This window comes from Tetrao urogallus (genome assembly GCF_951394365.1).
Source record: "Tetrao urogallus genome assembly, chromosome: 8".
In the NCBI taxonomy this organism is placed as follows: domain Eukaryota; kingdom Metazoa; phylum Chordata; class Aves; order Galliformes; family Phasianidae; genus Tetrao; species Tetrao urogallus.
Window position 1 is genome coordinate 9,027,674 of NC_136821.1, and position 14,994 is coordinate 9,042,667.

The window sequence follows — 14,994 nt, forward strand, 5'->3', positions numbered from 1 at the left end:
TATGGAGGGAAGCATAGCCTTGCATTTGAAGTTGGAATGGGAATGGAGCACTTCACCATGATGCAAGCTCAGGGGACAGAATTTGAGGCTGTTCCAAATGCAGCAAAATCAAAGGTGCTGCTGCTGTTGCTGTGCTCCCTGAGATGATAGAATAATAGAATATCTCGGGTTGGATTGGTTGCATGAAGATCGTCAAGCCCAGCTCCTGGCTGCACACAGGGCTACCCAAACTTTAGAGCCTATATCTGAGAGTGGTGTCAAGATGACCTTTGAACTCGGGCAACTAGGGCCGTGCCCACGGCTGTCTGGGGCAGAACCTTACCCCTCCCCTGACACAGCTCCATGCTGTTCCTTCTGGCCCCGTGGCTGTCACAGACAGCAGAGCTCAGTGCTGCTCTCTGCTCCCTGTGAGAGCTGCAGCTGCCATGAGGCCTTCCCTCAACTCTGGGCTGAGCACATCCAGAGACCTCAGCTGCTCCTCATATGTCTTCCCCTCTAGTCCCTTCACCATCTTTGTGGACATCCTTTGGACACTAATAGTTTTATGTCCTTTTTGTACTGTGGGACCCAAACCTGCAGCCAATGCTGAGGTGAGGCTGTGCAGAGCAAAGCAGGACAACCCGTTCCCTCACCCGGTGGCAGTGCTGGGCCTGGTGCCCCTCAGATGTCCATCGTGTGCTTCTGTTGGACCTGCTCTGTGCTGCTGCTTCCAGCCACGAAAGCCTGCTGCCTTGTAGTAAAAAGCAACTGGTAAAGCCATGACACTTGTTGGAGTTCTGTATCTCTGTGTATCATGAATCAGCGTAATGGTATTGCTATTCCCGCCTGGAATAAATATTTCCTGACTAATGTGCCAGCTTAGCGGTGTGGAAATGAATGTCCTTTTCATAAACAAACTCTACTTCTCTGTAGTTCTCCTGTGGCGTACGTGTTGAGACAGAAAGTTACCTTTTCCTCTCATTTTGGGTTGTTAAGATGTTCCAGCTTCTCTAGTGTGGTCTGGGGTAGTGGTGGTGAAAGAGCACTTAAAGAACAAGGAAATAGGGAGAATGGGACCAACCTGACAGTGTTTCTCAGACAACTGAAACAGAATGAAAATGGGGGGGGGGGAGGAATCAAAAAACCAAACACCAGTTTTCTAAGGAATAAGGAGGAGGAATTAGCTCTCATTTAATCTCCAATTTTGCCAGTAACTTAAAAGCACTTTGTTATAAACCTTTTGTTCAAAAGTGTTCATTTGTGTCCATGTGCATGTGTGTGAAAGGAGAATGTTTAGTGTTGAACTGAAGCATCCAGTTTTTCATTTCTGTTTGGGTATAGATTTTAGGAGTGGAGTGCATGCGTGCGTGTTGAGTGCTGAGTTCTTATAAAATGTTCTTAAGTAAAACTTTAAGCAAGAGCACCAATTGTAGATGTTTACTATTAAAACTTTCTTTGTAGGTTATTGCACTTAAGAATGAACATTGAAGACAAGCTGGGAGGATTATTTCTTAAATGTGGTGGCATAGACCAGATGCAGTCATCCAGGGCTATGGTAGGGATGGGTGCAGTATCTGACCAGTCCGGAGTGTCGGGAGAACGGCAAGAGGCAGTGCTTCAAGATCGGACTATGGCGCACCAGGAAATTCTTGCACCAGACGAAGTGTTACAGGAAAGTGAACTTCGACAGCAAGAGATGATTTCACATGATGAACTCATGGTCCATGAGGAGACGGTAAAAAATGATGATGACATGGATACGCAAGATAGACTTCCTCAAGGGCTGCAGTATGCTGTTAACGTCCCTGTAAGCAATTTATTTGTGAAATATTGGAGAATTTACTAGGGAACTTGATCTGGTAGTCTTATCCTACTCTGGCAAGAATCTATTAATTGCTTGTTTGGATTTTGATTATCAAAATATTTATGAATAGATGCTACTTACGAAAATGTTGTTTGCCTCTGTCTGTGGACAGTTTTTTCCAATTAAGTATAATCTTCAAGTATCTGTTTTATAAATATTTTATAATCAGGCTGTTACCATAGTATTAGCGAGTTAAAATGTGCTCTTCTTAATATATTTAATGTTCCAGGGTAGCTATAGACCAGAATAAATAGCATTATGAGAAGGTGCATACTGTTTATTCGGTTGGTAGTACTGTTTAGTTTCTTTTGATATAGGAAGCATTTTCTTATATGTTTTCCAAATATGTGGACGCTTAGCAATTGCATTCACACTGCAGGTTGGACTGTGACACTTCATACATGACCATAAATATGCCCCTCCTCGATATCTAACAGAAGCCGTACCTCATCTTTCCCAGAGCGAATACAGATGACTTCCTTTTGAAAGCAGAGCATCTGTCTGTAAAGCAGCACATCATCACTGTTACCCGTCAAACATAAAGGATAATTGCAAGGACCTTAAAAGTAGATAGCCTTATATCCGAGGAATAATCCTTAGAAAGGTAGCGTTGTTAAAACACTACTCTGTTAGCTGGAGATCAGGCAGTTCAGCTGTTAGAAAAATGTAAGAGTATCTTGCTCTTCATTAAAGTTTACCTCGAGAAATACTTTTTGGAAAACAAACAAACAAACAAACAAAAAACAACACCAAGCCCTTTGTTAGCAGTATTTTTGTTTTCTTTAAAAATATTTCTGTCTTAAATATATAATAAACTATTCAGTTGAAGCTTGCATTGACAATACGCAGACTAAAGTAAAATAGGTGTGAAAAGCTGAATGGTTTTACAGATGGAAGTGATTTTAATATAAAGAGTGATCTCAAAATCACCACAGATCAGAAGGAAAAAAGACTTTGGGAGATGAATGAAAGGATACATCAAAATGTCACTGTAAAAATTAACTATGCCCTTTTTACTTAGATATTTATTATTCCTTTCACTTAAATTTCTGAAAGAATGAAGCCACAAGATAATTCCCTTTAGAAAAAGATTTTTCTGTTTCAGCAGTTTGTCATCTTCTAAAATTGAAAAATTGCTTTTCTGTAGTGAGAACCTTACCTGAAACTGGCACTTGGTATCTTAACAGATCAGTGTAAAGCAAGAAATTACCTTTACTGATGCATCTGAACAACAGAAACGAGACAAAAAACAAATACGAGAGCCAGTAGATTTGCAGAAAAAGAAGAAAAGAAAACAGCGTTCACCAGCAAAAGTAAGACATTGATTTGGCAAAACCAAGATTAAAAGAACCTGAAGATTTGGTTTACTATGACTAATTTCATTAGCATTTGAAGTAGTTAGGCTGGAAATGGTTTGTTTGCTCAGTAAAGATGCAGGTCTGAAGTTTACTAGAGACCCCAAACAAAACCTGATATAACAGTGTTTTTCTTTGAACTCTTTTTAGCAACGTGAACCCTTGACGTATTTTAACATCTGTCTCTCCAGGGAGTCTTCTCCAAATATTTTTTTAAAACTGAGTCGGTAGCTTTGTAGACAACCTATAAATCATTACTCTGTATCAGTCTAACAATAATTGTGCTTTTCTTTGAGCCTGACCATTTCATATGCTTTATGCATAGTGAAAAGTTTTTAAAAAGAAATCTAAAATGGTAGTTTGGAAAACTCTAAAAAGTTGACTAATATACAAAAAATAATCTACTGGTAGGGAATGTTTCTGTGGTCATAATCATCTTCATATATGTATTTATTTATATCAAAAGATTCTTATGAGAACTGCTCGTTTGTTACTTCAAAAATTGTTTTGTAGATCCATTCATGAAGAGTATGTGTCCCCGTATGTCTGAAAACATAGGCTTTCTTCTGAGACTTCAGATAAAAACAGTCATTTCACCTCATGAGGTAGCAGTGTTAGACCTTCTAGTAACTCTCTAAATCAGTCTTCATATTTAAAATAGAACCTACGCTGGATGCTCTGAAAGGCAAAAATGAGGTCACACGGAAGCATTAAATAAGCCTATTCTGAACTCAACCTAGGCTGTGTACCCATAGAAGGAAAACTCAACTTAGCACCAAGAAAAGTTCCAAAAATTCCTGCTGGGGACCCTCGAGTCCTCTTCAAAGCACCGCCAAATTTGGTGATGTTTGTAGTACACTTGTAAAGTTGACAGATTGTTTCAGATTGGGTGTGGAAGCAAGTTCCAAATCCTTTGCATCAAGATGTTTGTCCCTTTGATAGAAAAAGGAGATCTAGGTTGAATACCCTCCAAAGATCACTTCCATGGAAACACTGCAAGGTAGAAGAGGCATGTGTCCCTCCTTCTACAGGCACGTACTTGCATGCTTCCTTTTTATCTTCCAATCTGTCAATGTCATTCTTTTGAGATAACAAAAGATTGAAAAATGATCAGGAGAATTGTTAAACAGGTTTGTGGGTTTTTTCAGTCTCTCTTCCCTTTTTTTTTTTTTTTTCAAGCTTGTCAGAGTAGAATGGCTGAAAGAAACTAAAGGACTGACGTAGGTGATAGTCTACTCCAGCTTAAGTTAGCAATTCCAGAGTAACAGGTTGATTTTTCTATCCAAACTGCAGCTGGGACTTTTACAAATGGAAGTCAGTGGATATGTGGAAACATTTTAAATTTTGTATCAGTGTAGTCATCATATGCATAAAAAGTCCGTTGCTTTTATGAATCCTATCTTCTTGTCCCCCTTCCATGCACACACATGCATGCACATGTACACACATACACATGCACACACAGACATTTACATACTCTTGTTACTTTTATTATGAAAGCTGCACTGACAAAGTTAACGTTCTTGATTTAAGAGATGTTCAATGAATGGATGTAGTAGAAAAGCCCAGGGTTAGCATAATTGTGAAATTAAGTGTATTTTCTGCATGATTATTTAAAATATTTCAATATGTGTATAGAAATCCTAAGAGGTATTTAAATTTATTTTGATTTGATCAGTCAGCCTTTCATTAGTTGAGCGCTGTTACAGAGCAGAATTTTTCTGTCTGTATCAGAGGCTTACTGGAGCTGTAACATGCCACTCCTCCATGCGTATGAATGTGCTTGTCCTTCAGAGTGAATGCACAAGAATTTGTTAGCTGAGACTTTCCCTTTTGCTGAATTTGGATGCAGCAAAACTAAAAATTGTTTTAAGTAGAACCTACAGCATTTGCTACTGTTGCAGAGAGATTATTTCATTTATTCTGACTCCCTTTCTCATCATTATCATTATCATAAAACCTTAAATGTCATAACTAATCAAAATGCAGATGTCTTTCCCCAGCAGACTTTTATTTTTTAATAACAAGGGACTAAATTCTTTTACTGAAGGTTTCTTAAGTGCTTCTTTATAGTTCTATTTCCAGTGAAGTAAGCCTTTTGGAAACGCATTGTATTTACTGGTTTTCTTACACTCTTGCCAGAGATAGTAGAGGGTTTGGGTGTGGGTTTTCATTTTTTTTTTTTTTTTTTTTCATTTTCATTTTGACAAATTAAGAGAAAACCTATAATGAGCTTTATTGAATGAGATAGATGTGGTGTAAATATTTTTTTTCAGTTCATTTTTCCAACCTTAAATGAAAATAGCTGCTTTGACACCAGAGCAATTGAGTGTGGAAAGCTGAATTTGTCAAAGAGATGTTCTGACGTGTATATTGAGTGAGCCATATTTTACTGAGTGAAAAACTTGGCTGAAGGATAATATTATTGTCTTGGTTGTTCTGCTTTGGGGTTTTGGTTCTTAAAATACAATGTTGTCTCCGAGATCGCTGTTGTTATGCAGATGTAGGTAATTTGTATGTCTATCCTACATAATTTATTTGTCTCTTAGCAAATTGCAATCGTGATTTGAAAAAAAGAATATAAATTTTTGCTTTAAAATATGATTATCCATGGTACAGTGCCCAGAGGTGGTTTGGTTACTTTGCATCCTTTCCAACAGACGGGCAAAGTAAACATTAGCATCTAAAATGACTCAGCTGTGAATAGGAAAACTCTAAGCTGATTTTCCATGAGCTGCTTTTGCTTCCGTCCTGTCTTAATGTACAATGAGACACAAGTTGGATTGGACTGCAATTGGAAATGTAAGCTGAAAGCCTGTCGAGTAGCCTTATAGAAATTAGTATTGTTTTACCTGAAAAATCAACATTTTCTGCATCAAAAAAATTAATGCTTTTTATTTTTTTGTAGTTAATAAGACAACTTTAGAGGGTAGTGTGAGAACAAATTTTACTCTTTTTAAAATAGATCCTTACAATAAATGAGGATGGATCACTTGGTCTGAAAACCCACAAATCTCATGTTTGTGAGCATTGCAATGCTGCCTTTAGAACCAACTACCATTTACAGAGACATGTCTTCATTCATACAGGTACTGCTTGACTTCAAATTTGTCTTTTCTACTATATAAAGAGTTATTTACTTATGTTAAAATGTTTTCAGCTCTATGCGAATTTCACTTTTAAGACTGTAGCTAACTTGGCATCTAAGCTTAGAGATTCCATGCACCAAAGTGTCAAAAGAATGCCAGGGGGAAAAAAAGAAAACAAAACAAACAGCAAATGTTTATTAAACTGAAGACCTAACTGTTTACAAGGTTTCTTTTCTTTCTTTATCAGAAAGTAATGGGTTGACTTGTAGCCTAAGTGCCAAAATTGACCCCTTTGTAAAATGTGTTCCGGCTGCTTATTTGCCTGATGAGGTATCTCTCTGGTTCGGAGAAGTGAAAAAGGTACTTACCATTATAATAGCTTGCCAGTATCCTGAATGCAGTCTTATGCCAGCATCATGATTGATCTTGTTCATGAGGAAATTAAAGCCATTTCAGATCACTCTTCCATGCTAGACTTAATGTGAATCTTAGGATCATGGAAAGCATTCTGGAGTTCACATACGTAGTAGGGCTAATGTTTTTTGGTACTGGAGTATTTTTGGAATTCGCTCAGATGCTGGTTTTTTTAATAGAGATTTTAATATTCCTCAAAAGTAGTTATCAGAAACAACAGTGTGTAGTTATTAACTTATGGATGTGGAATTATATTGTTCAAGGTGAAAAACCATTTCAGTGCAGTCAGTGCGACATGCGTTTCATACAGAAGTACCTGCTACAGAGGCATGAGAAGATTCATACTGGTGAGTATAGTGCCTTGAGTATCTTTACTGGCGTGCTTAAAAACTGTTTCCCCACTCAGGCAAGGTTTCTTGTAAGAAGTATGCAGCCTAAAACCCTGTTGTAGTTTGGTTTGACTTAACAAATGTTATAAAACTTTAGAAAATAAATTAGCTCTGTGCTTTTGACTTGCTCCTTTTTTCTTTGGCTGTAAAGTGAGTATAAATCTAATAGGCAATTTTGAAAGTCTATACATAGTCCCAGTGATAAATCTTGAAATTTGTGCATTCATAAAGGTTAAGGTTTGGTAAGCAGTTGTACCTTTTGTTGTATCAAGTTAATTTGGACAGCGGGGACTTCCAAATCTTCCTTTTGGTAGATTTTTTTTTTTTTTTTTTTTTAAATTTAATTTAAATTTAAATTTCTTTTGGAATTCAATGGATAAGTGCCAGGTCTAAAATGGCCAAAATGCCTAACCCCAAAAGTATTAGAGTCAGCTTTACTTATAGCTTTTTTTTTTTCTTTTTTTGAAAGGTTTAATTCAGAACTGTTCTAAAAATAAGAGCCTTAGTTTAAAAATATGCAATGTAGGTCAAACAAGGCCCAGAGTTTTAAGCCAAAGAGAGTTAAAGTTTATACACGTTTATTTTTTTATTATTACTATTTTGTTGCACTGCACAAAACCACATTCTTTAACAGGTTTGGCTTTGTTGGGTTTTTGGCATTTTGGTGCATGGCCTTTCAATCCCTCTTTAAATATTTTGTAATATGGTCCCTTTGGACTAGATGCCAATTTCTCAGCCTCTTTTACAGAAAAGCAGAGCTGGTGAATGTGCACAGTGTTTCTTGGCTGTAGCATTTAAGTGGATATGAAAACTACTAACACGCAGTGCAGTGTGTGCATGTGTGTGAGCTGAGAGGGAGAAAAGTCTCTGCAAAATGAATTTTCAGAGCAGTGTACAGGGAGTTACATGCACAAATGCCCTTTTGTTTATGGGATTTTTGTATCCTAAGTTGCCACGAGTCCAGACTAAGTAGGTTTCCTTCAGCCAGTCAGCCACAGAAGAGTCCTCCATTCTTCTGTCCAGCGTCTTTGTTCTGTTCATAGTCTTTCCTCTGGCACTGAATTGGTGAACCATGCTGCCTTCACTTTGTGTAGATATTATTCTTGAAAAGAACGCTCATTCATTCTCGTTTGTCTGTCTGTTTGCCTCCCACCCCAAAAGAAAAGACAGAAATTTAAGTGTAGGGTGTTTTTCTCCACATTTTTCAGAAGATTTTTTTTCGTGACGATTATTCCCTGTACGTGGCTTTGAAAATGTGAGTCTGGGCAATGTAGTTAATTAACGCTTGACTGCAAATATTTCATAACTGAATTTGATTATCTTTTGAGATTCAGTTTCTAGCTCCAATGACAGTCGTGCTGCCTTGACCTTAAGCTTTGGAGGGAGGGTTGGGCATGGTGGTGGGGCTGTTGGTTTTTTTCTAGCTCTCACATACACCATTTTTTGCTTAGCAGAGGGGAAGCAGCCATTTAACAAATCAACTATATTGTTATCATAATCTTTAGATAACTGTTTTTCTCTTTTCCTCTGCATCCTGAGGTATAGTTCGGGAATATTAAAAATGATGGTTGTGTCTGAATGGCTGAATTGTGGGTGTTTTCCTAGATGACAAGTAGTAAATGCTTAGGAGAAATCACTAAAGACCCAGCTTCCAGGAGTGTAATTTCCATTTTATTGAGGTAGTTTCCTGTAGGCAATCATCTCACATTTTTAGTGTTAGTTACTGCTCTTGTTTAAAAAATAATAAAATAACTAACAACACTGATTTTTTTTTTTTTTTCTTTTTAGTAACTCCCCCCCTCTCTTATCACCCCCTCCCTCCCCAGTAAAAGAAAGGGGGAAATAAAAGGGGGATTTCTTTTTCAATTTCATTTAGTTAGTAAATATTTGCCCATTGCTCTGTTTGAGGGCTTGGCCCAGTCGTAGCATGGCTAATTGTCATTCTGCATACCATCTGTGTTTTCACTCCTGTAGGACAGCTCACAATGGGGCCATGGCTGTTTGTGTGGTGTTACTGTGTTGTGCAGAGCTGCATAACTGAATCCATCCAGGAAAGCAGAAAAGGGGAATTTTCAGTTAGTTGTTCTGACAGTAAGGCAAATGGTGGTCCTGTGTTTTTGCTTTGGTGGAAGTAAAGGAAATCTCTTTGTATTACTTGTTCTCTTTAGGAAATACGCCTTAAATATTCTTTTATATATATACTTATTTTGCTTTTTTATTCCCATGAATGGTTGGTTTTCAGCACCAGTTCTTGTGCTGTGCTGAAAACATTGATGAAGAACAGTTTTTTGTTTTTTTTTTTTCAAAAGGCATTTATCAAATTTTCAGGTTTATTATTTTAAGATAATCAGAGATGGTGGTTACACTTAGAAGCCCCATTTAATGTCTCTTAGTAGGCCTGAATTTACAGGTGCTCCCAGTAAGTCAAGTTCCAGTGTAACTTGAATTCAGTCAAATGAAACGTTTTGATGGAGGGAGGAAGCAATCAATGAACAGCCTTATTCTGTGTAAATAATTAAATAGTTGCATCTAAAAGCAGACATTACATTAATACAAAATTAGCTTCCTAGAAACAATTGGATGAAGAGAAAGGCAGCAGTGCTAGAGCTCTGCTGCTCACCTTGCCACTGGTGATGCAGCAAATTGCTGTCTCAGTTAGGAGAAAAGGAACAGTTCTTGGGACATGAATTCTTTCATCTTTTAAGCTTACTGGGCTCATGAAGGTATCAAATGTTTGTGTTTTTTTTCCCAAATGACTGCTTTATTTTTGCTTGGAAATATTTCTGTATACCTTATCTACTCATGCACTCGTGTGTCATAATTCTGTAACCCACCCTACTTTCCATTTTAAACACAGAAGATGAGGTTGCATTAAAAAAAGGCAACACTGGGGCTAATCATCCAAATGCTTTATTATTACAGTGATGTGATGCTTTTTATTGCTTTCTTTTGTATTTTATCATTTGTATTTTGCCTGTTTAGATTTTAAACGGCCCTGGAGATTTGCTGCTCTAATTGTTAAGAGACTTTATACAGTATTCAGAGCCACTCTTTAACAGCTGTAGCACTCAGTTCTAACATGTTTCCAGTGTAGACACAAAATATAGACTGTTTTTGTAAATAATACACAGTTTGATTTTTTTTAACTGTTTTTCTGCATCTGAATCTTTCCCACTCACTTATTTCAGAAATATAAGTTTTAGATTCTCCCTATGCTACCAAAGGCTATCCGTGGAGATCAAATGATCTCCATTTCCAATTTATCTTGTTTTAAAAGTAAAACCAAACTTCAGAAGGCATCTGAAGTTTCAGGCTTCTGCTAGAAAAAGAGTATTATAGAATGCATATCCTTATATTCATTTTTAATCTTTTTCTAATATTATATCTTCCTTATGAAGATTAAAGGAAGAATTAAGTCTGGTATCAGTTCCACAAAGGGTTTCTTGATTTGACTTTCCAGGCTGTTCTGGAATTCAACTGAAAAGTATTATTCTCTGTGCAGCGTCCCCAAATTTTTGTTCTTAAGGAGGTGTGGCCAGCAGTGCCTTTTGCTGTACCCTCAAAGTCTGCTGAGTAACTCTCACAATCTGCTTCTTTTCCACACCACAAATTTGGAAACCATGTGATAGTAGTACAAGCTCTGGCAGAGGTTTGCTTCTGCCACCTTGCCATTGGTATGGAAATATTCTGCAAGGAAACAACTGAAACCCCTTTTTAACCCAATTTAAACCTTGGATAACAAACGGAGCAGTTAGTCTTTTGCCAGTTAATAGCCAGTTTCAGTAGGTGAGTGTTAAGGATTCTGGGACCGCTCCCGTCCAGAGATGGGTGTGAGGCTGAAGGTAAGTGTGCCACTGAAGGTTTATGAGGCTGAAAGGTAACTCAGAGAGTGTAACAAGAGTTGTTCAAAGGGCTGATTTAAAAGAAACACGAGGTGGAACAGTAAAGAAAAATGAAATAAAACATAATTTTAAAAAGGATTTAGTAGCCTTTGGGAATTGAAGAGTTTGTTGTATAGAGCAGTAGAACAGTGAGGCCTCGTTTTTTTTGAAAGTGAAGCAGGGATTTGAATTTGATGCAGAAAGTCTCAGCAGGCTCAATGTACATAAAAACACCATAGGAGTAGGTACACCTAACAGATGAAAAGAAAAGGACAGGAAAAGTGAAGATGGAGTTTGAAAATGAAAAAGGTAGACCAGAGAGGAGGATTTACTTGTAGACAGTTCCAGTGAGGAATACGTGATAGGTGCTGAGAAAAACAAAATTTTGCGGTGGTTATTAATAAGCAAGAAATGGTAAAAGCTGCTCTCCAATTGAATGTGAAAGAAGAGTGAAGATGCTGAGGTTGTGAGCCAGTAGAAAAAGAATGGGTGGTAACTGAGAGATCTTTTGGAGAGATAATTTGGTTTAAGGGAGAATAAATTGGAATTATTTCATCCAGGAAAGCATTTGGTTGAGAAACCACATTGTGAGGTAGGAATTAATAACTGGAAATTGGAGATAGGCTTACAGAGAGATTTAGAAGTTGCTTAGAATTAAGAAGGTTGAAACTGGGGACATTAATGATCTGACATGGAGCAAATGTGTGGGTGATGCAGCTATTTTCCATTCTAGTTTCTATAAATACTGCCATCTTATTTTAAAGTACAGTCATTTCTACCATATTTCCATCTATAGAAGGATGTGGCTAAATTTCTCTGTTCTAAACAGAAAACAATAACAGTAAAATTTTAAAAAATTAATATAATGTTACTAATTATTAGTTGTCATGTTATATACTATATATTATGAATCATTCTTGTATGCAATTTAATAAAACAATTTTTAAGAATAAAATTACCTCAGAAATAATCTGCATGTTCCTGGAATCAAAATAGTTATTTCTATTTCACATACATATAAGGAGAAAGAAAAAAAAAAAAAAAAAAAAGAAAATAGCAAGTATCCTTCAAAACTTCTGAATTGAAGGCTTGAAAATGCATAATTCTCTTCTAGGAGGGATAGGATTGAGTTAAATGAGTTGGTGAGAGAATTAAAGTGTTTTCATATAATCCTCTGCCTTGAGATTATGTGGAAACATTTAGGAAGGTTATCTTTGTTGTTCTTCATTTGTTAGGTTTAAGACAGACATGTGCATCTGCATTAGAAAGAGGGGAAGAGAATTTTAAAAGTGTTTTTTTTTTCCTGTAAAGATTTATTTTAAATTTGAAGCCTCAGCTTCGGTGCTGAGAGAACTGTGAGCAAGCCCTATACTGTTTTACAGTAGTAGCTGATTAAGTCCTCTTCTTTGTTACTGCTAATAGAGAATGTAATGTTTGTCCTGGTAATTGTGGGAAGAACATTGATATTGGTGGTTTTTTTTTTAGATTAATGTTGCTACATGTTTTTTATCAGGTGAGAAGCCATTTCGTTGTGATGAATGTGGTATGAGGTTTATTCAGAAGTATCACATGGAAAGGCACAAAAGAACTCACAGTGGAGAGAAGCCTTACCAGTGCGAGTATTGTTTGCAGGTAAGATGATGTAGTGAAATCTTTCACAGTTAAAAAATAAAAAACATGCCAGTTCCCAAGTAGTACACATGGGAATTTCTGCAGCCACTGTAGTCCTGTACATGTATAAAATAATGTTTTTTTCAGTTACAGTGAGCTGAATTGGTGCCTAGGTGGAGCAGTCGCAGCTGCCCGAGGTTGACTGTTGATGTACACTGATTGTTTGACACTTCTTTAGAAGTTAATAACATGGGATAGCCTATCGAGTAAATTTGTTACAATTAGTTTCTTTGCGATAATGCATTTATTGTTCTCTAATTACAAAAATATGTATTCTGCAGTATTTCTCCAGGACTGATCGTGTGCTGAAACATAAACGTATGTGCCATGAGAACCGTGACAAGAAACCCAACAGAAGTGCCACCAAAGTTGGCTTTTTGCCATCGGAGGAAGATTCTGGTTTCTCTACGCCTATGAAAGACAGCTCCTTGCCAAAGAAGAAAAGGCAGAAAACAGAGAAAACAAAATCTGGAGATAAGGACTGTACGGATAAATCAGAACAGAAGAAGGACAAAAATGACTATTTGCCTTTGTATTCTGCTAGTACGAAAGTAAAAGATGAATATATGGTAGCAGAATATGCTGTCGAGATGCCACATTCTTCTGTCAGTGGGTCGCACTTAGAAGAAGCAAATTCTGGAGAAATACACCCTCCCAAACTCGTTCTCAAGAAAGTTAACAGCAAGAGGAGTCTTAAACAGCCACTTGAGCAAAGTCAAAGCATTTCACCTTTATCTACGTATGAAGACAGCAAAGTTTCAAAGTATACCTTTGATCTTGTGGATAAACAGAGTTTACTGGACTCTGAAGGTAATGCTGACATTGATCAAGTTGACACATTACAAGAAGGGCCCAGTAAACCTGTACACAGCAGCACTAACTATGATGATGCAATGCAGTTTTTAAAGAAAAAGAGGTATCTACAAGCAGCTAGTAACAACAGTAGGGAATATGCCTTGAATGTAAGTACCATAGCATCTCAGCCTTCTGTAACACAGGCAGCTGTGGCAAGCGTCATTGATGAAACTGCCACAGCTTCGATATTAGACACACAGGCACTGAATGTTGAAATTAAAGGCAGCCATGACAAAAATGTCATTCCAGATGAGGTACTGCAAACTCTGTTAGATCATTATTCACACAAGGCTAACGGACAGCATGAGATCTCCTTCAGTGTGGCTGACACTGAGGTGACCTCCAGTATATCAATCAATTCTTCCGAAGTATCTGAGGTCACCCAATCTGAGACCGTTGGAACAAGCTCTCAAGCTTCCTCATCAGATAAAGCTAGTATGTTACAAGAATACTCAAAGTTTTTGCAACAAGCTTTGGACAGAACTAGCCAAAATGATGCCTATTTGAACAACCCAAGCCTTAATTTTGTGACTGATAACCAGACTCTTACAACCCAGCCAGCATTTCCTTCCATAGAGAAGCAGGTCTACACGTCTATCCCCGTCAACAGCTTTCGCTCGGGAATGAACTCTCCGTTAAGAACAACTCCAGACAAGTCTCATTTTGGACTAATGGTTGGTGATTCGCAGCACCCTTTTCCATTTTCAGGTGACGAGGCAAATCATTCTTCCTCCTCCTCTACACAGGACTTCTTGGAACAAGTAACTTCTCAGAAGAAAGCAGAGGCACAGCCTGTTCATCAAGCATATCAAATTAGCTCCTTTGAGCAGCCCTTCAGAGCTCAGTATCATGGGGCAAGAGCTGGAATATCATCTCAATTTAGCACTGCCAATGGACAGGTGAACCTTCGGGGACCAGGGACAAGTGCTGACTTCCCAGAATTTCCCTTGGTGAATGTAAATGATAGCAGAGCTGGGATGACTTCTTCACCTGATGCCACAACGGGCCAGACTTTTGGCTAAGAAATCTTTGTAAATAATACTGGCACTTTAGAACACATTTGTCAAAAGGGGGTTGCTCTGTATAAGATGGAGTTCTGTACAGCTTTTAAGAGCGCTATGTTAAAACAAAAGTAAGCTGATATTAGCAAGACCAATAACTGCTTTATATTTTTTATTTCCTTTTTCCTGGTTAGTAACCAGTAATTGATCTGCCTCACGTCGTTGCCCTTATCAAAGGCAGATTATTATTCACTTGTTTGAATCCAGTAATTATTTTAACTTCTATAAAATTTAAAATAAACAGAATCCCCAGGTAAGACTTTTCCCCCATGATTGCTTCCTTACTGGTTTCCTCGTGTGCTTTGGGAAGACAGTTTATTGTCTGCTACTATTCATATTGTCATTTTCAGGCTTGTCAGTGTAGTCATTGCTCTTCATCAGGGAACCAACATGTACTAAACACACAGAATAAACTGCAAGTTTAAGAGTCAAGCAG

General features: G+C 37.5%; 1 protein-coding gene across 2 annotated transcripts; it reads left to right on the forward strand.

The window, feature by feature from the left end:
- Positions 1–1,444: 1,444 nt before the first annotated feature.
- Positions 1,445–14,519, forward strand: ZNF148 (zinc finger protein 148; the record flags this gene model as incomplete). 2 transcript variants are annotated; one of them, XM_079539442.1, is made up of 6 exons in its annotated part: positions 1,445–1,786; positions 3,031–3,156; positions 6,164–6,287; positions 6,965–7,048; positions 12,485–12,603; positions 12,924–14,519. In XM_079539442.1, the coding sequence occupies 6 exons, from the start codon at positions 1,457–1,459 to the stop codon at positions 14,517–14,519; spliced, it is 2,379 nt and encodes a 792-aa protein (XP_079395568.1). The 2 variants fall into 2 exon arrangements, with proteins under 2 accessions (XP_079395568.1, XP_079395567.1); XM_079539441.1 differs by lacking the exon at positions 3,031–3,156 and having other exon boundaries at positions 1,457–1,786.
- Between the last annotated feature and the right edge of the window lie 475 nt (positions 14,520–14,994).